Source organism: Triticum aestivum, chromosome 2B, assembly GCF_018294505.1.
Source record: "Triticum aestivum cultivar Chinese Spring chromosome 2B, IWGSC CS RefSeq v2.1, whole genome shotgun sequence".
NCBI lineage: Eukaryota > Viridiplantae > Streptophyta > Magnoliopsida > Poales > Poaceae > Triticum > Triticum aestivum.
The window spans coordinates 804137685-804151490 of NC_057798.1; the positions used below are offsets into that span (position 1 = coordinate 804137685).

The window sequence follows — 13806 nt, forward strand, 5'->3', positions numbered from 1 at the left end:
CTGTTTGAAATGCAGCGTAGACCTTGTTTCTAACATTGTGAGGTCAAGTCGTACTGAACCTAAATGGAAACTACAAAGCCATAAATTGTTTGTCTGAAGTTGAGTTCAGTGTGCCATTTTCACCAGTGCTGCATAATCAAACCACTTGCGAGCAGTTCATTTTCACCACTGATGCTCTAGCAGTTCATTTTCACCGCTAGAAAGCCATAAATTATTTGTCTGAAGTCGGACCAGAACGCTCACAGGCCATAGCCACATTTTGCTCCAGTTTGCCCAAAAGAAACTGACATCTTTGACCAAAAGAAACTAAATTCATCAGTTCGAATGCGTTAAACAATAAAGGTACCTCCCAGCAGTTGTAGGAATAGAACAAAAGAAACATAGATCTAGTCTTCCAAGTTTGATAACACAAGATCACAAAACATAGGTCTAGCTAGTACAACAAATATACATATATATTAGCTCTAAGTTTGATCACCTAAGGAGTCATACTTCACCCCATCACCAAGTTATCGAGCTTGTCCCTCACAAGCAGGGACCAAGCAATAAGAACAACCACATTATGTCCGCCAAGAACACATTCTCCCTTGCTTACTTGGCAATGCTGAGCAGGGATATCAAGCTGGGCCTCGTTAGCGACAAGACGAGACTTTGTATATTCTTTTATGGTAATCTTCAGTGATCCTTCCAATTCCACGGTGACCACATTCCTTGAAAGAGAGATATAGCCATCCAGTCCATCTTCAAGAAATTTTTCATCACAATCAATCAACACAACTTCCCGACATGCATCAGCATTGACACCTTCAGTATATGATGAACATGAAACTTGACCTCCATATTCAAAAGATGACTCTCCTCCAACAAGACGAATGGACAAGATAGTGGCCTGGACTGCACCATAAACAGTCTGGAGGCTTAACTCTGCTGAACACAGGCAGCTAAAGAAAACAGCACTGTCAGCACTAGCGAAACTGTGGTGGTTAGCAGAACTCATCAAGGCTTTATCTTGGCACTCTGTTCCATCTTTTATCCTTAGTTCAACTTCAAAGTCGACAGGATACTCAGCCAGAATAGCACGAGAAGGCCCAGTCAAGTGCAAAAAAGGATCCTGCAGACAACATCATCATCATTATCATTACTAACGCTTAGTTGAAACCGACAAACATCTAATATGAGATAGATGGAAACTTTGCTCAGGAACAAACTCAATGACCTTTCTGTCCCTGATAAAAGGAACATAAAGCTCCCGTTTTCATGGTCATTGTTGTTGCATGTGCTGAATACGAAGAGCTAAAAAACAGAGATACTTTGTTCAGAGAGGCTTTGATTTGTTGGCTGCAGAACTTAGTTTAGAGAGGTGCTATCTTTTGTTTGAAATGCTTAAGAATGAGCATGGTATTCCCTTCCTAAGAGTTCTATGTACTGAGACAGGCAGAGCACCAGGAATTCATGGTCACAATAATTGTTTGAATGTTCCTCTTGCTGCTGACCACACTACAATTGATTATATCTCTTAATGAGAACTGATTCATATTCCATGGTTATTAGAAGGTAGATAATGGGAGACTGGTAGACACATTGGCATACTACTGGTTGGACCAGATAGTTCCCTGAAACATTTGCTCGACACCGAGCCACTCAACTTCCTAAAATGTTTTTCTTGCCACTCAACCCAGAAGTCTGTGACATTGCTGTTAACGAGATACACATCAAACTATTGCAATCAACTTTGACAATGCAACTATATCAACAAAGGCCTGCATTCTGCCTGGAAGGTGCAGTACTGAAGATGCTTGTGTTGATCCAGAATAGATCTCGACTTTGGCCATAAGAAGAAACTATTTTTTCATATAACCTTATCTTGTACTCCTTCCTCCCACAATGTAAGACACTTTTGCAAGCTAAAAATAGCTTGCAAAAACGCTTATATTGTGGGACAAAGGGAATACTAATTACCACTAGATGTCCCTCATAGAGCGAGTTTCTTATCTGCTGCACTACTCGACTAATGCGGATGAGCTTAATTCGATTTCCTTGATGTGTAATTACATGCTGATAGGAACAAACTTTCTTTTGATCAAATTATTTTCATCCAAGAGTAACAATAATCAAAGCTATGCTTATCTAGGAACCAGCAGAGTTATATGGACTGCCATAGTAATTTTCTATGTTTGCTAATCGGCATGTTTAATACACAAGATCACATGCAAGAGGAAGAAAAAATGTTGTATACATACCTTTTCAGTGAGTACTTGGCAGTTAGCCCGGGAGCGAGAGAAGAGGAGGTTGCGGTTACCATCCACAACATCTCGAGCAGCAACCACGCCATACACATAGAGTGGCCACTTCAAGCAGTCATTTAGGTCAGAGATTTCGAAGGAATAAATCTGCAAGGCCTTGGTGGCGAAGCCGGTGTATGGGATGATAGCAGGTGCAAATGGGGTAAAGTACATAGGAGATAGTGTGGCTGCAACATCAATGTGTGTGTAGTGTTATATAATGTAGAAACTACTAAACCAAGGGAAGTGCAATATTTTACCGTACAAGAAGAAAAGCAGCAAGTTAAGATTACATTGACTGAGAAATGCATATTAAGGAAGAAAAAGGAAGCAAAAGCAGGGAAGGCATAGGAGCAGACAGGTGCTACACTCACCGACATCAAAGCCAAATGTCCACTTGGGAAACTGTGCACTAGTGTGTATTTGTGTACTTATATACTATACTACTCCTTCCGTCCCACAATATAAGACATTTTTGCAAGCTACATTATGGGACAAAGGGAGTAGCTTACTAACCAAATACCATGTTTGAATGGTACGGTTCACATATGATCAATCAATACCCTTGCTACTTGTCTCTATGGTAAATGGGTCAGAGAATCAATTGACCAGTTCCTAACTCAGACAGAGACAGGCATTGCATTAGTACACTGAAATTGAATTATAGGAATATGGTGTGGATTTCACTAATTTCCCCAGAGTAAAAAGATTTCTATCAGAATTGGAATTTTGGAACCACTTATTGAGGTTTCAAAAATAATTGGTATCGCGGAGGCTGCGTTTTCCTACAAGATAAATAATTACTGGTGAGATAAGCAGCACTTACTTATATCGTTGAAGCCGCCAGACCTTGATACTGGGCTGCCCCAAATGGATTCCCAGCTTTCGCTGCGCTCGCTGTAAGCAGCAATTGCAGCATCCGCAGAAGATTTGCCTGAATTTGGCGACCCTTGCCTCGCAATGATCCTGGCGATCTCCGCGCATCTCTCCGACACGAGACACAGTAACCTGGCCGCCTCCAGGGAGATTGGAGCAGCGAGCTCCCTCAGAGACTGGATCCGGTAGCCCAACTTGTGCGCCTCGTGCAGGAGCAGATCGAGGGCCTCCTCGTGACGAGGAACAAGATAGGGCAAACTCACCACGGGCAGGCCCGCGATCTTCTGGCCGGACAACTGCTCCTTCAGATCAAGTAATTCGCGAGACAGTGATCTTGGAGCAGTATGCTCCTTCAGATACTCCTTCCTCCCGGCGATCGTCTCCAGGCCACGGGAGGTGACCTCGCTCCTCAGGAATTCGGTCTCCCACCTCAGGGTCTCACGGTAGCGACGAAGAGAGTCTACCAAGTCTCTTTTCGCCTCCAGATCCATCTTCGTCTTTCGTCCTTTTTCTTTGATCTCTGTTTCCGCCGCCGATTTGCCGCCGCCGGGTTCCTCTTCCTTTTTCTTTGTTGTGTTGAATGAATGACCTAGCTTTCTTTGGGTTCATCTTCCAATAAATAATTAACAAAAACCCCTTCTAAAGAAAAAAGAACCCCTTCTAAATGTCACTCCCACCATCACACGGCTGACAAATGGCAACTTAGGAGTTTCCATTTTTTCCGTACATTTATATTTTTAAGCGTTTTATCCCTTATAATCGTGCCTCCAAATCCTGGCGTTTTTTCACTGATGGATTCTTTACGTCGAGATCTTCAAAACTACATCTCATGTTAATAGGTTCTAACGAATTTTATTCTAATAAAAAAGTTGTAGCCGGAGACACAACTTTTTTATTTACTTTTTTTCTTTTTGAGCAGCATGGCTGTGAAGCCAATCTATGCTCTCCGAGAAGCAAATTTGTGCCTGGAAAAAAGATGTTATTTTGATGTGTCTCTTGCAGAAGCAAACTTGTACATATACAAGAAGCAAACTTATGCCTCGCATGGAAGCAATTTTTTTTTCTTTCTCCAAAAGGCATAGTCGTGGGTCTCGCGGAAGCAAACCTTTGCCTCCACAAGAAGCAAACCTGCGCCTCTCTTGGAACAAAAAAACACTTTTTTTCCTTTCCGAGATGCATGACTCCGTCTATGTCTTGCTTCAGAAGAGACACAGGAAACCGTCACTGAAGGGAGGTGCGTGTTCAGCCAGCCCAAGGGCGTGGGAGCCACAACTTCATTATCTGGTTTTTCAAGTTTTTTGTTTTTATTTATTTTTTATACTTGTTTATACTTACAAAATATTTTAAATAAATATATTACAAAAATCACTCCACAAAAAAAATTTAAAATGTTGACCAAACATTTAAAAAATGTTAAATATGTATAGATAGAAAGTTTATCACGTATAAAAATGTGTACAAAAATACAATATATATGAAACAATTTAATCATGTATTTAAAATTTCTGAACCGGCACTTCTGAAAATATTAATCAAGCATATAAAAATGTTAAATGTGTATTAAAAAATGTTAACGATGTACTAAGAAAATGATGAATTGTTCTGATCATGTATATAAAAATGTTAAATGTGTATTAAAAAATGTTAACAATGTACTAAGAAAATGATGAATTGTTCTGATCATGTATATAAAAAATGTAAACAAACATTCGAAAAAATGTTGAATAAGTAATTTGAAAATATTAATCAATCTTTAAAAAATGTTACATGTGTATAAAAAATGTTAACCATGTATTGAAAATGATGAAAACTTTTGATAATCTGTATAAAAATGTTAATCAAGCATTTCAGAAAAATATTGAAAAGGTATTTGAAAATGTTAATCAAGCATTTGAAAAGTGTTAAATGTGTATAGAAAAAAATGTTGATCATGTGTTAGAAAAATTAATCTTGTATTTGAAAAATCTTAATCAAGAACTTTAAAATGTTTAAAAGTGTTTATAGAATTAATGTTGACCATCTAGTCAAAAAATGTTAATCTGGTATTTGGAAAATGTTAATCAAGCATTTGAAAAATGTTGAAAATATGTATAGGAAAGAATATTGCTTAATTATTAAAAAAGTTAAATTTGTATTCGAAAAATGATAAACATGTATTGCGAAAATGTTTTGACATATACGAAAAATGTAGAGTGAAAACCAAAAGAAACATAAGAAAAAAAACAAAGAAAAACAAAAAAGAGAAGAAATAAGAAAATCAAAGAAAAAAGGGAAAACGAAAACGAAAAATCGATCAGAAACAAGATAGAAAGAAAAGCCAAAGAAAAAAAAGGAAAAACCTAGTGAAAACCGGTAAGAAATAAAGAAAAAAAACAAAATAAAGAAAAGAAAAAAACAATGAAAACTGAGAAAAAAGGGTAAAAAAACAAACGGAAAACCCTAGAAAGAACCGGAGAAGAAACAGTAGAAACCCGACTCGTTTTGACTTAAGTAGCCCTACCCTACCACTTCATCACGAACCGGAGGCAAGCATAGTGGCTAGCAGCGGTTGCAATCAACCAGGAGACTAGGGTTTGAATCTCCTCTTCACTATTTCTATTAAGTGCCCTAAAAAAAAATCCTTGAACAAAATGCTTACTTATGTTCTTAAGTTAAAATATAGGTGCCTTTTGCGAGCATCTTGAATAAGTAGTGAATTACGACTCTATCGTGTTGTAATTGGTGCATTGATTTTTGTAGTGTTAATGTTTTTTTCTGGTTGGTTCCATTATCACAAAGCTGCTCTCAAATTGGCCTAGTTCCAATATGTAAAATCCATGTTGAATCACTACTTGGTGGGATTATTAGGACTTTTGTTCTCTTTCTTGGGTGATTTCTTGATGTTAGGTGGATCCTAAAGAGATACCACTTCCTTGGGAATGTCTTTTGAATTGGGGCCTTTGGGCTCGACTTTATCCTAGTTTTGCCAAAGGAGCAATCCTTTTTTTTACTTTAAACTGATCCAAATACACATAATGTCTAACTTTCTGCAGGAAACTAGATCAAGTAACAAGTGGTCTCTGGCAGTCGTCGGGTGCTACTTGTGAACTGCGTTGGGATTTCCCCGAAGAGGAGAGAATGATGCACACAAACAACAAATCCTTACAACCGAATGCGAACAAGGGGTTGTCAATTTCCTTGCGGGTACGTGCAAGATTAAAATGTATGGTGTTTTATAGATTATTAAAAAAATACAAAAATAAATAAAGGAAAATTGCAGCAAGGTATTTTTAAGATTTCATATATGATAAAAGTAGATCCGAGGGCCATAGTTTGCACTAGAGGCTTTTCTCTTGAAAATAGCATACGGTGGACAAATAAATTATTGTTGGGCAATTGATAGAAAAGCAAATAATCATGACAATATCCAAGGCAATGATCATGTATATAGGCATCACGTCCGAAACAAATAGACCGAAACGATTGTGCATCTACTACTATTGCTCCACACATCGACCGCTATCAAGCATGCATCTAGAGTATTAAGTTCATAAAGAATGGAGTAACACCTTAAGCAAGATGACATGATGTAGACAAAAGTAAACTCATGCATTAATAAACCCCATCTTTTTATTCTTAATGGCAACGATAAAATATGTGTCATGTCCCTTTCTATCACTAGGATTAAGCATCGTAAGATCGAACCCATCACAAAGCACCTCGCCCATTGTAAGAAAAATCAATCTAGTTGACCAAACCAAATCAATCGATCAGAGAGAAATACGAAATTATCACAATAATGCATACAAGAGTTCAGAGAAAACTCAAATAATATTCATGGATAAATCTGATCATAAACTCACAATTCATCGGATCCCAACAAACACACCGCAAAAAGTCATCACATCGAATAGATCTCCAAGAACATCACGGAGAATATTGTATTGAAGATCAAACAGAGAGAAGAAGCCATCTAGCTACTAACTATGGACCCGTAGGTCTATGGTAAACTACTCACACATCATCGGAAGGGCGACAAGGTTGATGTAAAGCCCCTCCGTGATTATTCCCCCTCCGGCGGACTGCCAGAGAAGGCCTTGTGATGGGATCTCGTGATTCTGGAACTTGCGGTGACGGAAAAAATATTTCGTCTAGCTCTCTGTTGGTTTCACGATTTTTGAGAATTTACAGAGGTGGAGTTAGGTTAAACAAAGCCACATGGGCCCCACGAGCAACCAAGGTGCGCCCTGGCGCCTCATGGGCCCATGGTTCATCATCTGGTCTTCTCCTGAAACTTTTCAGGGATTTTTTTCATGAGCGACGTGCAAAACGAATGCTTGTTGGAGGCTTATTTAACAAGTATTGATGATGATTTTCATGGATTTTTTTGTGCGGGACGTGCAAAACTAACGCAACAATCTTTCTCTTCTGTCAATTCCCTTTCCCCAGTCGAATTACCAGGCCTCCCCAGGGAAGAGATATGGGGGAGTTGGCCCCCTCAATTCCCCATCCCCATGCCTCCTAAACACCTCTGTCCCTGAACCATACAAGGCATTTTCAGTCTCATGCCCTCTCAATTCCCATTCCCCAGTTTTATTTTCCCACAACCAACCAGGTCGTTAGAGGTTTGAGACTCCTTGGCGATAGGAGTGCTCAGTTGAGAAATCAACTTGTGATTTGCCACCCCCACCGCCCCGCCAAAAAGGTTGTGAGGGTTTGAAGGCCACTTCAAGGTCTACCAATAGTGGTTGAGAATCGCCTTCGTGATGATATCTCAAGGAGAACTGGGTGAGCTTTCGTGGTAACACCCATCCCTATCCTCGTCTATGGTGACTTCAGTTATCCTTAACCATATCTCCTTATTGTTGGTTCACATTGGTCACTTGACCTCGCATTCACTATATCTTGTTGTCCTCATTATATTGTGTTGGTTATTTCCTTGTAGAGATTATTTAGGACTACACTTTATATTCCGCAATTCCTACTTGCTACTATTGATATATCTTGTGATTAGTGTGAATTGCTAACTTGTGTCATACACTTCCTTATGTTGTGGTATTGCTCAAGTAAGTTTGTGTAACTTGTGTTTGTTAGTATCCTTGTTGTGCTCTCACCTTGTTTACATTAAGTTGTTGGTGCACTCATACCCTGTTTGTTTGGACTTTTGCTTCTGCTTTTACATCCTTTTCACTTTGTCAAAAAAAGGCACAAAAGCTCCTAAATAGGAGCCTTTTTGCTTCGGCTTTTGGCTTTTTGATTCCGAAGTTTCCATATCTTCCTTGCGAGTACACACATGTCCATCTTGGGCTCCTGACGATTACAAGTACAGCTTCTTACCCACTATTTGACCTTGACAATATGTTTAACCAAGTGCATGAACATTTTGGGAAGTAGTCCCCTTTGACTCTTGAAAGTGAATCTAAGACTGGTGGAGTCCACAACACTCGATACACGTAACGCCCCCTGCCTTTGAAAAAGAGGTGAGTGTTCTCTATGTTGCTTGCAACTGTCTCTTGGTACCTACTCCCTCCGTCCCAAAATATAAGAACGTTTCAAAAACGTTCTTATATTTTGGGACGGAGGGAGTAAAGTAATACTCCCTCCGTCCCATAATGTGAGACGTTTTTGCAAGCTAACATAGCTTGCAAAAACGTCTCACATTATGGGACGGAGGGAGTACTAGATTAGATACTGTTGCAATATCATATGATCTCATTGTTTGCAATCTCCACTGCTGTTGTAGCATATTTTGTATACGTAATTCTTTGTGCGGCATTCTATGTGTGTGCTCCAATCAACTGTATCAAGATAAGTCAGTGCACATAGAGTTGGATACACATACAGTTGGAAATCCTACTTGCCTTAGCATGACACTAGCAAAACGAAAATACATGGCAAAGACACCACACTAGGCCTGGGTAGTATATCCGTCAATCAACAAATCCATCTTATCACGGACAAGCCGAGACCAAGCAACAGTGATCTCCACCTCAGAGCCGCCAACCAATCATGTACGCTGACTGATGTTGCAATACTCACAAGGGAAGTAGACATGAGTAGATGTACAAGATCCCCCGTACGTTTCTAGCACAACATTCAACCCTCCTCCAGATTCAACCGACACAACGTTTCTTGACAGAGGGAAGTAACCATCTAGATCTAACTCATCATCTTCTTGAGGAATTCCTTCAAGAGAATGAAGCAGCACAACCTTCTCATGTATAGTAGAACTACCATCTGCACTAGATGACCAACAAAAAACTTCCCCTCCAGATTTAAAAGGATGACCCTCTCCGACAACACGAATCGACAAGATAGTTGCCTGGACCGTACTAGAAAGTCGTTTAAGACTCAACACTGCTCTACACAAAGGACTATAGAAGGTTAAACGTTGAATCTCATCGCTGGGTGCGACCTCGTAGCGGTTGCTAACACAGATCAATTCTCTATCATTGATCCCATCACCTCTAAAATCATAGCCATCATGTACTCGCAGCTCAACTTCGAAGTCCACGGGGTCCACGGCTAGAATAGCACGTGACGGGCCAATCAAGCACAAAGAACAGTCCTGCAAGCATTAGATCATCGTTGTATTTAAATGGAGTGTTTGCTGAAGAAGAAAATACTACTGTACTTAACAGAAACGGAAGAAAATGAAGAGAAAACTAAATGTAGAACAGTGCATACATTTTCAGATGTAAGTACTTGATACATAACACTTGACTGAGAGAAGAGAAGGTTGCGGTTGTGGTCCACGGTGTCTCGGGCAGCGACCACACCATACACATTGAGTGGCCACTTCAGGTCGCCACTTAGTCCAGTAATTTTGAAGGAGTAGATCTGCAAGGAGCTCTCAATAACAGCGGCACGGGGCGGGATGATACCGGGTATGCAATGCGTAAACTGCATAGGACTCAATAGAGCTGCAACACAATTAAGCAAAGACTAAGCAAATTTCTTGAGACATGCATACAGCAAAGAGTAAAAAAATAGAGTTGAGTAAGCAAACTTCTCACATGCATAGAGCAAACATAGGCTTAGTTTTTTTTTAAACTGTGGTAATTTAAAGCCACGGCATTCCAACGTGGGCAATTAATACTACAATTACTTAAAACCATGGCTTTTCTCAGTTTTACAAAAACTACATAGATGTTTGGATGGTGATATTTTACCATAGTTTTGGCTGATTGTTACGGTGGATGACAGCTGAACCTAACTCAGCTCGGAGCTACACAACTAATTAGTGACTTCTAACAGCCGCCGGGCTGCATGCACCCCATGCAGCCCGGTCAGCACGCCAACACCTACTCCCTCCATTTCTAAATATTTGTCTTTCTAGAGATTTCAACAAGTGACTACATACAAAGCAAAATGAGTGAATCTACACTTTAAAATATGTTTACATACATCCGTATGTCGTAGTCCATTTGAAATGTGTAGAAAGACAAATATTTGGGAATGGAGGGAGTAGATGCCAGGATCTGTACCAATAAATATACAATTCACTTTGATTGTTTTCTGATCACATTAGAGGAGACAGACTAAGTACTGTCACTACGGTGTTTGCTCCTGAGTTCTGACCAACTTTGCCATTCAACAAGTATGTGACTTCAAATTTCTGTACTGCCATAACAACAAGCCAAGTGAAATAAACAGATAAGAAACTGCTGATTAATCTAAGCAGGATGTGCATGATTGATCAAGGTTGATCCATCGACCAGAATAAAGTAATACAATCATTTGTGGCATGCATGTGCTACTAACACCCGCAGCAAAAACTATGGAATACTGTGGGGCCTAAGCAAATAGAGTTGAATAAAGTTAATTTCTAGAGAGATGCATAGCATAGAGCAAACAGTCTATGCAAATAGTGTTGAGTAATAAGCAATATAATAAAGCTGCAGCATATATGCATTCTGTACTTACTTTTATCTTTGAATCCACCGCACTGACCCCGCTTGCTGCCACTTGAGTATTCCCATGCTCTACGGCGGCCTGCGAACAAACCCAGCTGGTTATCCATCCGCTCTTTAAGCTGCTCCGCTGGGGATTTTGCTTCCTGCTCATCAGCATGCTCCTCCACAATGCGCTGCTCCGCTGGGGATTTTGCTTCCTGCTCATCAGCATGCTCCTTCACAATGCTCTCCTCCTTCTCCACAATGGGCGCCTTGTTCTGCAGGATCTGCTTCCTCTTTGCCTCCTTCTCCGCCTTCCTTTGCTTGCTCATCTCCCTCCGCCGCTCCCTTTCCTTCTCTGCCTTCCTTACTGCCTCCCTCTTGGCCTCCTCCGCCTCCATCGCTGCCTGCCTCTCCGCTTCCATCACCCTCTCATATTCCTGCTCATCCTCCTCTGTAATCATCATCGCCAACTCATTTCTGTAACAGAAGGGTCTCGCCAGGACATTGGAGGAGAGACGCAAGAATTCATGGGCAGCCATGATCTTCCTCATCTCCTGCTGCCTCCTCGTCTCCTCCTCATCCTCCTCCTCTTCCTCCTCCTCCTTTCTTTCCATCTTCTCGGTGATCTTCTCAGATGTAATAACTTGTGCATCCTCCTCCTCCTCCTCCTCCTCCTGCTGCTGCTGCTGCTGCTGCTTTTTCTTCTTCCTCTCCTTCTCCTTCTTCCTCATGATAGCCCTCTTCTTCTTGTCCTCCTCATATTTCTCCTTGTGCTGTTGTTGCTTCTTCTTCTTCTCCTTCTTCCTCATCCTATCCCTCTTCTTCCTGTCCACCTTCCTCTCCTCCTCCTTCCTCTTCTCCTCTGCCTCTGCTGCCTCCGACATGGCCTTATCCATTGCCTGCTGTGTAGATTCGTAGAAAACCTTGGAGATCTTCACCAACTTAGATGATGTGCTAACCAGCTCGTCGGCCTTGTACAAGGGGATGTGGGAATTGGAACAGAAAAGAAAATGGGACATGGATAGCATCCGCTGGCCCAAATCCTCAACATCCTCCAAGATACCGAAGGGTTCTTTGCAGTCCACATTGCAACGAACGGACGACGTTGCTGCTCGAGAGATCTCGTCCACCCAGCGGGAAATCCCCGGGGTAAGGGACCCAATCAGGTCTCTGCGCTCGCTCTTCAGGGAGAGGATCTCCCCTATCAGCGTCGATAGCTCAGGGTCGGACTGGATCTCCGAGTCGGTAAACAAGGACCTGGTGCCCATCTTCGTCTCTTGTCCCCAACACTTTCCGCACCGTTGATCTCCGCCGCCGCCGTTTGGACGGATGCGGGGGAGAGTGCGGCGGCTATGGGGATTGGGGAAAGGGTGCGAGGGTTTGTGGCGGCGGCTGACGAGAGTGAGGATGGAGGGGAAGAGGGACGCTGCTGTGACCCAAGCAAGTTCAGTCTGGCCCAGTTCTCCGCTCGCCGGCCCGTCCAAGAACCTCCCTGCCCCTTCCTCGAAAAAATGTATTCTTTTTCAAAAACAAATACAGGCCCTTATCCAATTTTCTAAAAAAAAGAATCAAACTTAGTAAACTTTGACTAAGCTTATGAAGAAACATACCCACATTAAAAATATCATAAAAAATATCATTTGACATGACATGATACATATTTTATTTCATTTATTTACTACTCTTTCCGTCCCACAATATAAGATCGTTTTTCAGAGAAATTCACTTTGGCTCATAGGTGTAGACGAACCCATTGTCTAGATACACATTTTAAAAAATAAAATAAAATCAAGAAAAAAAACCGCGTGTACATCCGGACATTATATGTTCGTGCATGAAATTTCGGTGAAAAAGGAAATTTTTTCTGGCTTGTGTAAAAAAGATTTTTTTTATGCTTGATTATAACTATTCACGAGACATTTTTTGCCACAAAAAATGTTCTTCCTGTATGAAATTTGTGTGCGAACATCGAATGTCTGCATGTACACGCGAAATTATTGTTCAAAATTTTTAAAAGTTTTGAAATATGTTTTTTATACATATTTCATAATAGGTGTATCTATACCTATGAGCCGAAACATCAATCTCCGTTTTCCAAGCTAAGATAGCTTGGAAAACGATCTTATATGATGGGATGAAGGGAGTATGTGTTTTATATTGATAGTTCACTTGGCAACACTACATAACTCTTGTGTACCGGCGGTGTCTCAATGCCGCACAATGGGGTCAACAGGTTTTCACTTGGTCAACTAATGGATCACTATTGCCAACCAACCTGTGGTTGGATGGTTAGAGGTACTGAGGTATCCCCAGCCCACCAGGGTTCAAGTCCTGGTGCTCGCATTTATTCCCGGATTTATTTCAGGATATCCGGTGATCTTTCGGAGGTGCTCATAGGGGTAGGGTGTGCGTGTGTACGTTCATAGGGGATGAGTGTGCGCGTGTATATGAGCACTTGCGTCTGTACTGTGTTAAAAAAAACTAATGGATCACTATTTTTTGTGGATACGGATCCTAAAAAGGGACAATTTCATTTCTCCCCCTAACTCGAACCCACATCTAGCATTTACCCCTAATTTTCGAGTATGCTCAAATTTGACCCTTTGTCGTTAGGTGGTGTTATAAAATTACCCTTCTGTTCTGTCAAAGGCCTTTGATTGTGACCGAGGCATTCCCTGGACATTTTTACCCTTCCGGACAAGTGGACCCATGCAAGAAATAAAGAGAAAGGAATAAAATAAAAATGGTAAAATGCATGCTCTCCCCGCCCA

The 13806-nt window shown here is 41.0% G+C and overlaps 2 protein-coding genes across 3 annotated transcripts; both read right to left on the minus strand.

Annotated features, from left to right (window-relative positions):
* Positions 1-307: 307 nt before the first annotated feature.
* On the minus strand, positions 308-3712 carry LOC123047566 (uncharacterized). The gene is made up of 3 exons (XM_044471150.1): positions 3109-3712; positions 2241-2470; positions 308-1111 (listed from the first exon to the last, which is right to left on the minus strand). Exons 1-3 carry the CDS (start codon positions 3647-3649, stop codon positions 494-496), a joined length of 1389 nt encoding a protein of 462 aa, XP_044327085.1. The 5' UTR covers positions 3650-3712; the 3' UTR covers positions 308-493.
* A 5224-nt stretch (positions 3713-8936) lies between these two features.
* On the minus strand, positions 8937-12417 carry LOC123047567 (vicilin-like seed storage protein At2g18540). Of its 2 annotated transcripts, XM_044471151.1 has the most exons (3): positions 11064-12417; positions 9825-10060; positions 8937-9705 (listed from the first exon to the last, which is right to left on the minus strand). In XM_044471151.1, the coding sequence occupies exons 1-3, from the start codon at positions 12301-12303 to the stop codon at positions 9145-9147; spliced, it is 2037 nt and encodes a 678-aa protein (XP_044327086.1). In that variant the 5' UTR covers positions 12304-12417; the 3' UTR covers positions 8937-9144. The 2 variants fall into 2 exon arrangements, with proteins under 2 accessions (XP_044327086.1, XP_044327087.1); XM_044471152.1 differs by lacking the exons at positions 8937-9705; positions 9825-10060 and adding an exon at positions 10574-10760.
* Positions 12418-13806: the final 1389 nt, after the last annotated feature.

Coding starts and splice junctions, on each gene's coding strand:
- LOC123047567 (XM_044471151.1), bottom strand. CDS start 12,303: ATGGGCACCAGGTCCTTGTTTACCGACTCGGAGATCCAGTCCGACCCT. Junction 10,061..11,063: donor CGGTGGATTCAAAGATAAAA/GTAAGTACAGAA, acceptor ATTGTGTTGCAG/CTCTATTGAGTCCTATGCAG. Junction 9,706..9,824: donor AAGTACTTACATCTGAAAAT/GTATGCACTGTT, acceptor TAATGCTTGCAG/GACTGTTCTTTGTGCTTGAT.
- LOC123047566 (XM_044471150.1), bottom strand. CDS start 3,649: ATGGATCTGGAGGCGAAAAGAGACTTGGTAGACTCTCTTCGTCGCTAC. Junction 2,471..3,108: donor TGGCGGCTTCAACGATATAA/GTAAGTGCTGCT, acceptor TTGATGTTGCAG/CCACACTATCTCCTATGTAC. Junction 1,112..2,240: donor GCCAAGTACTCACTGAAAAG/GTATGTATACAA, acceptor TGTTGTCTGCAG/GATCCTTTTTTGCACTTGAC.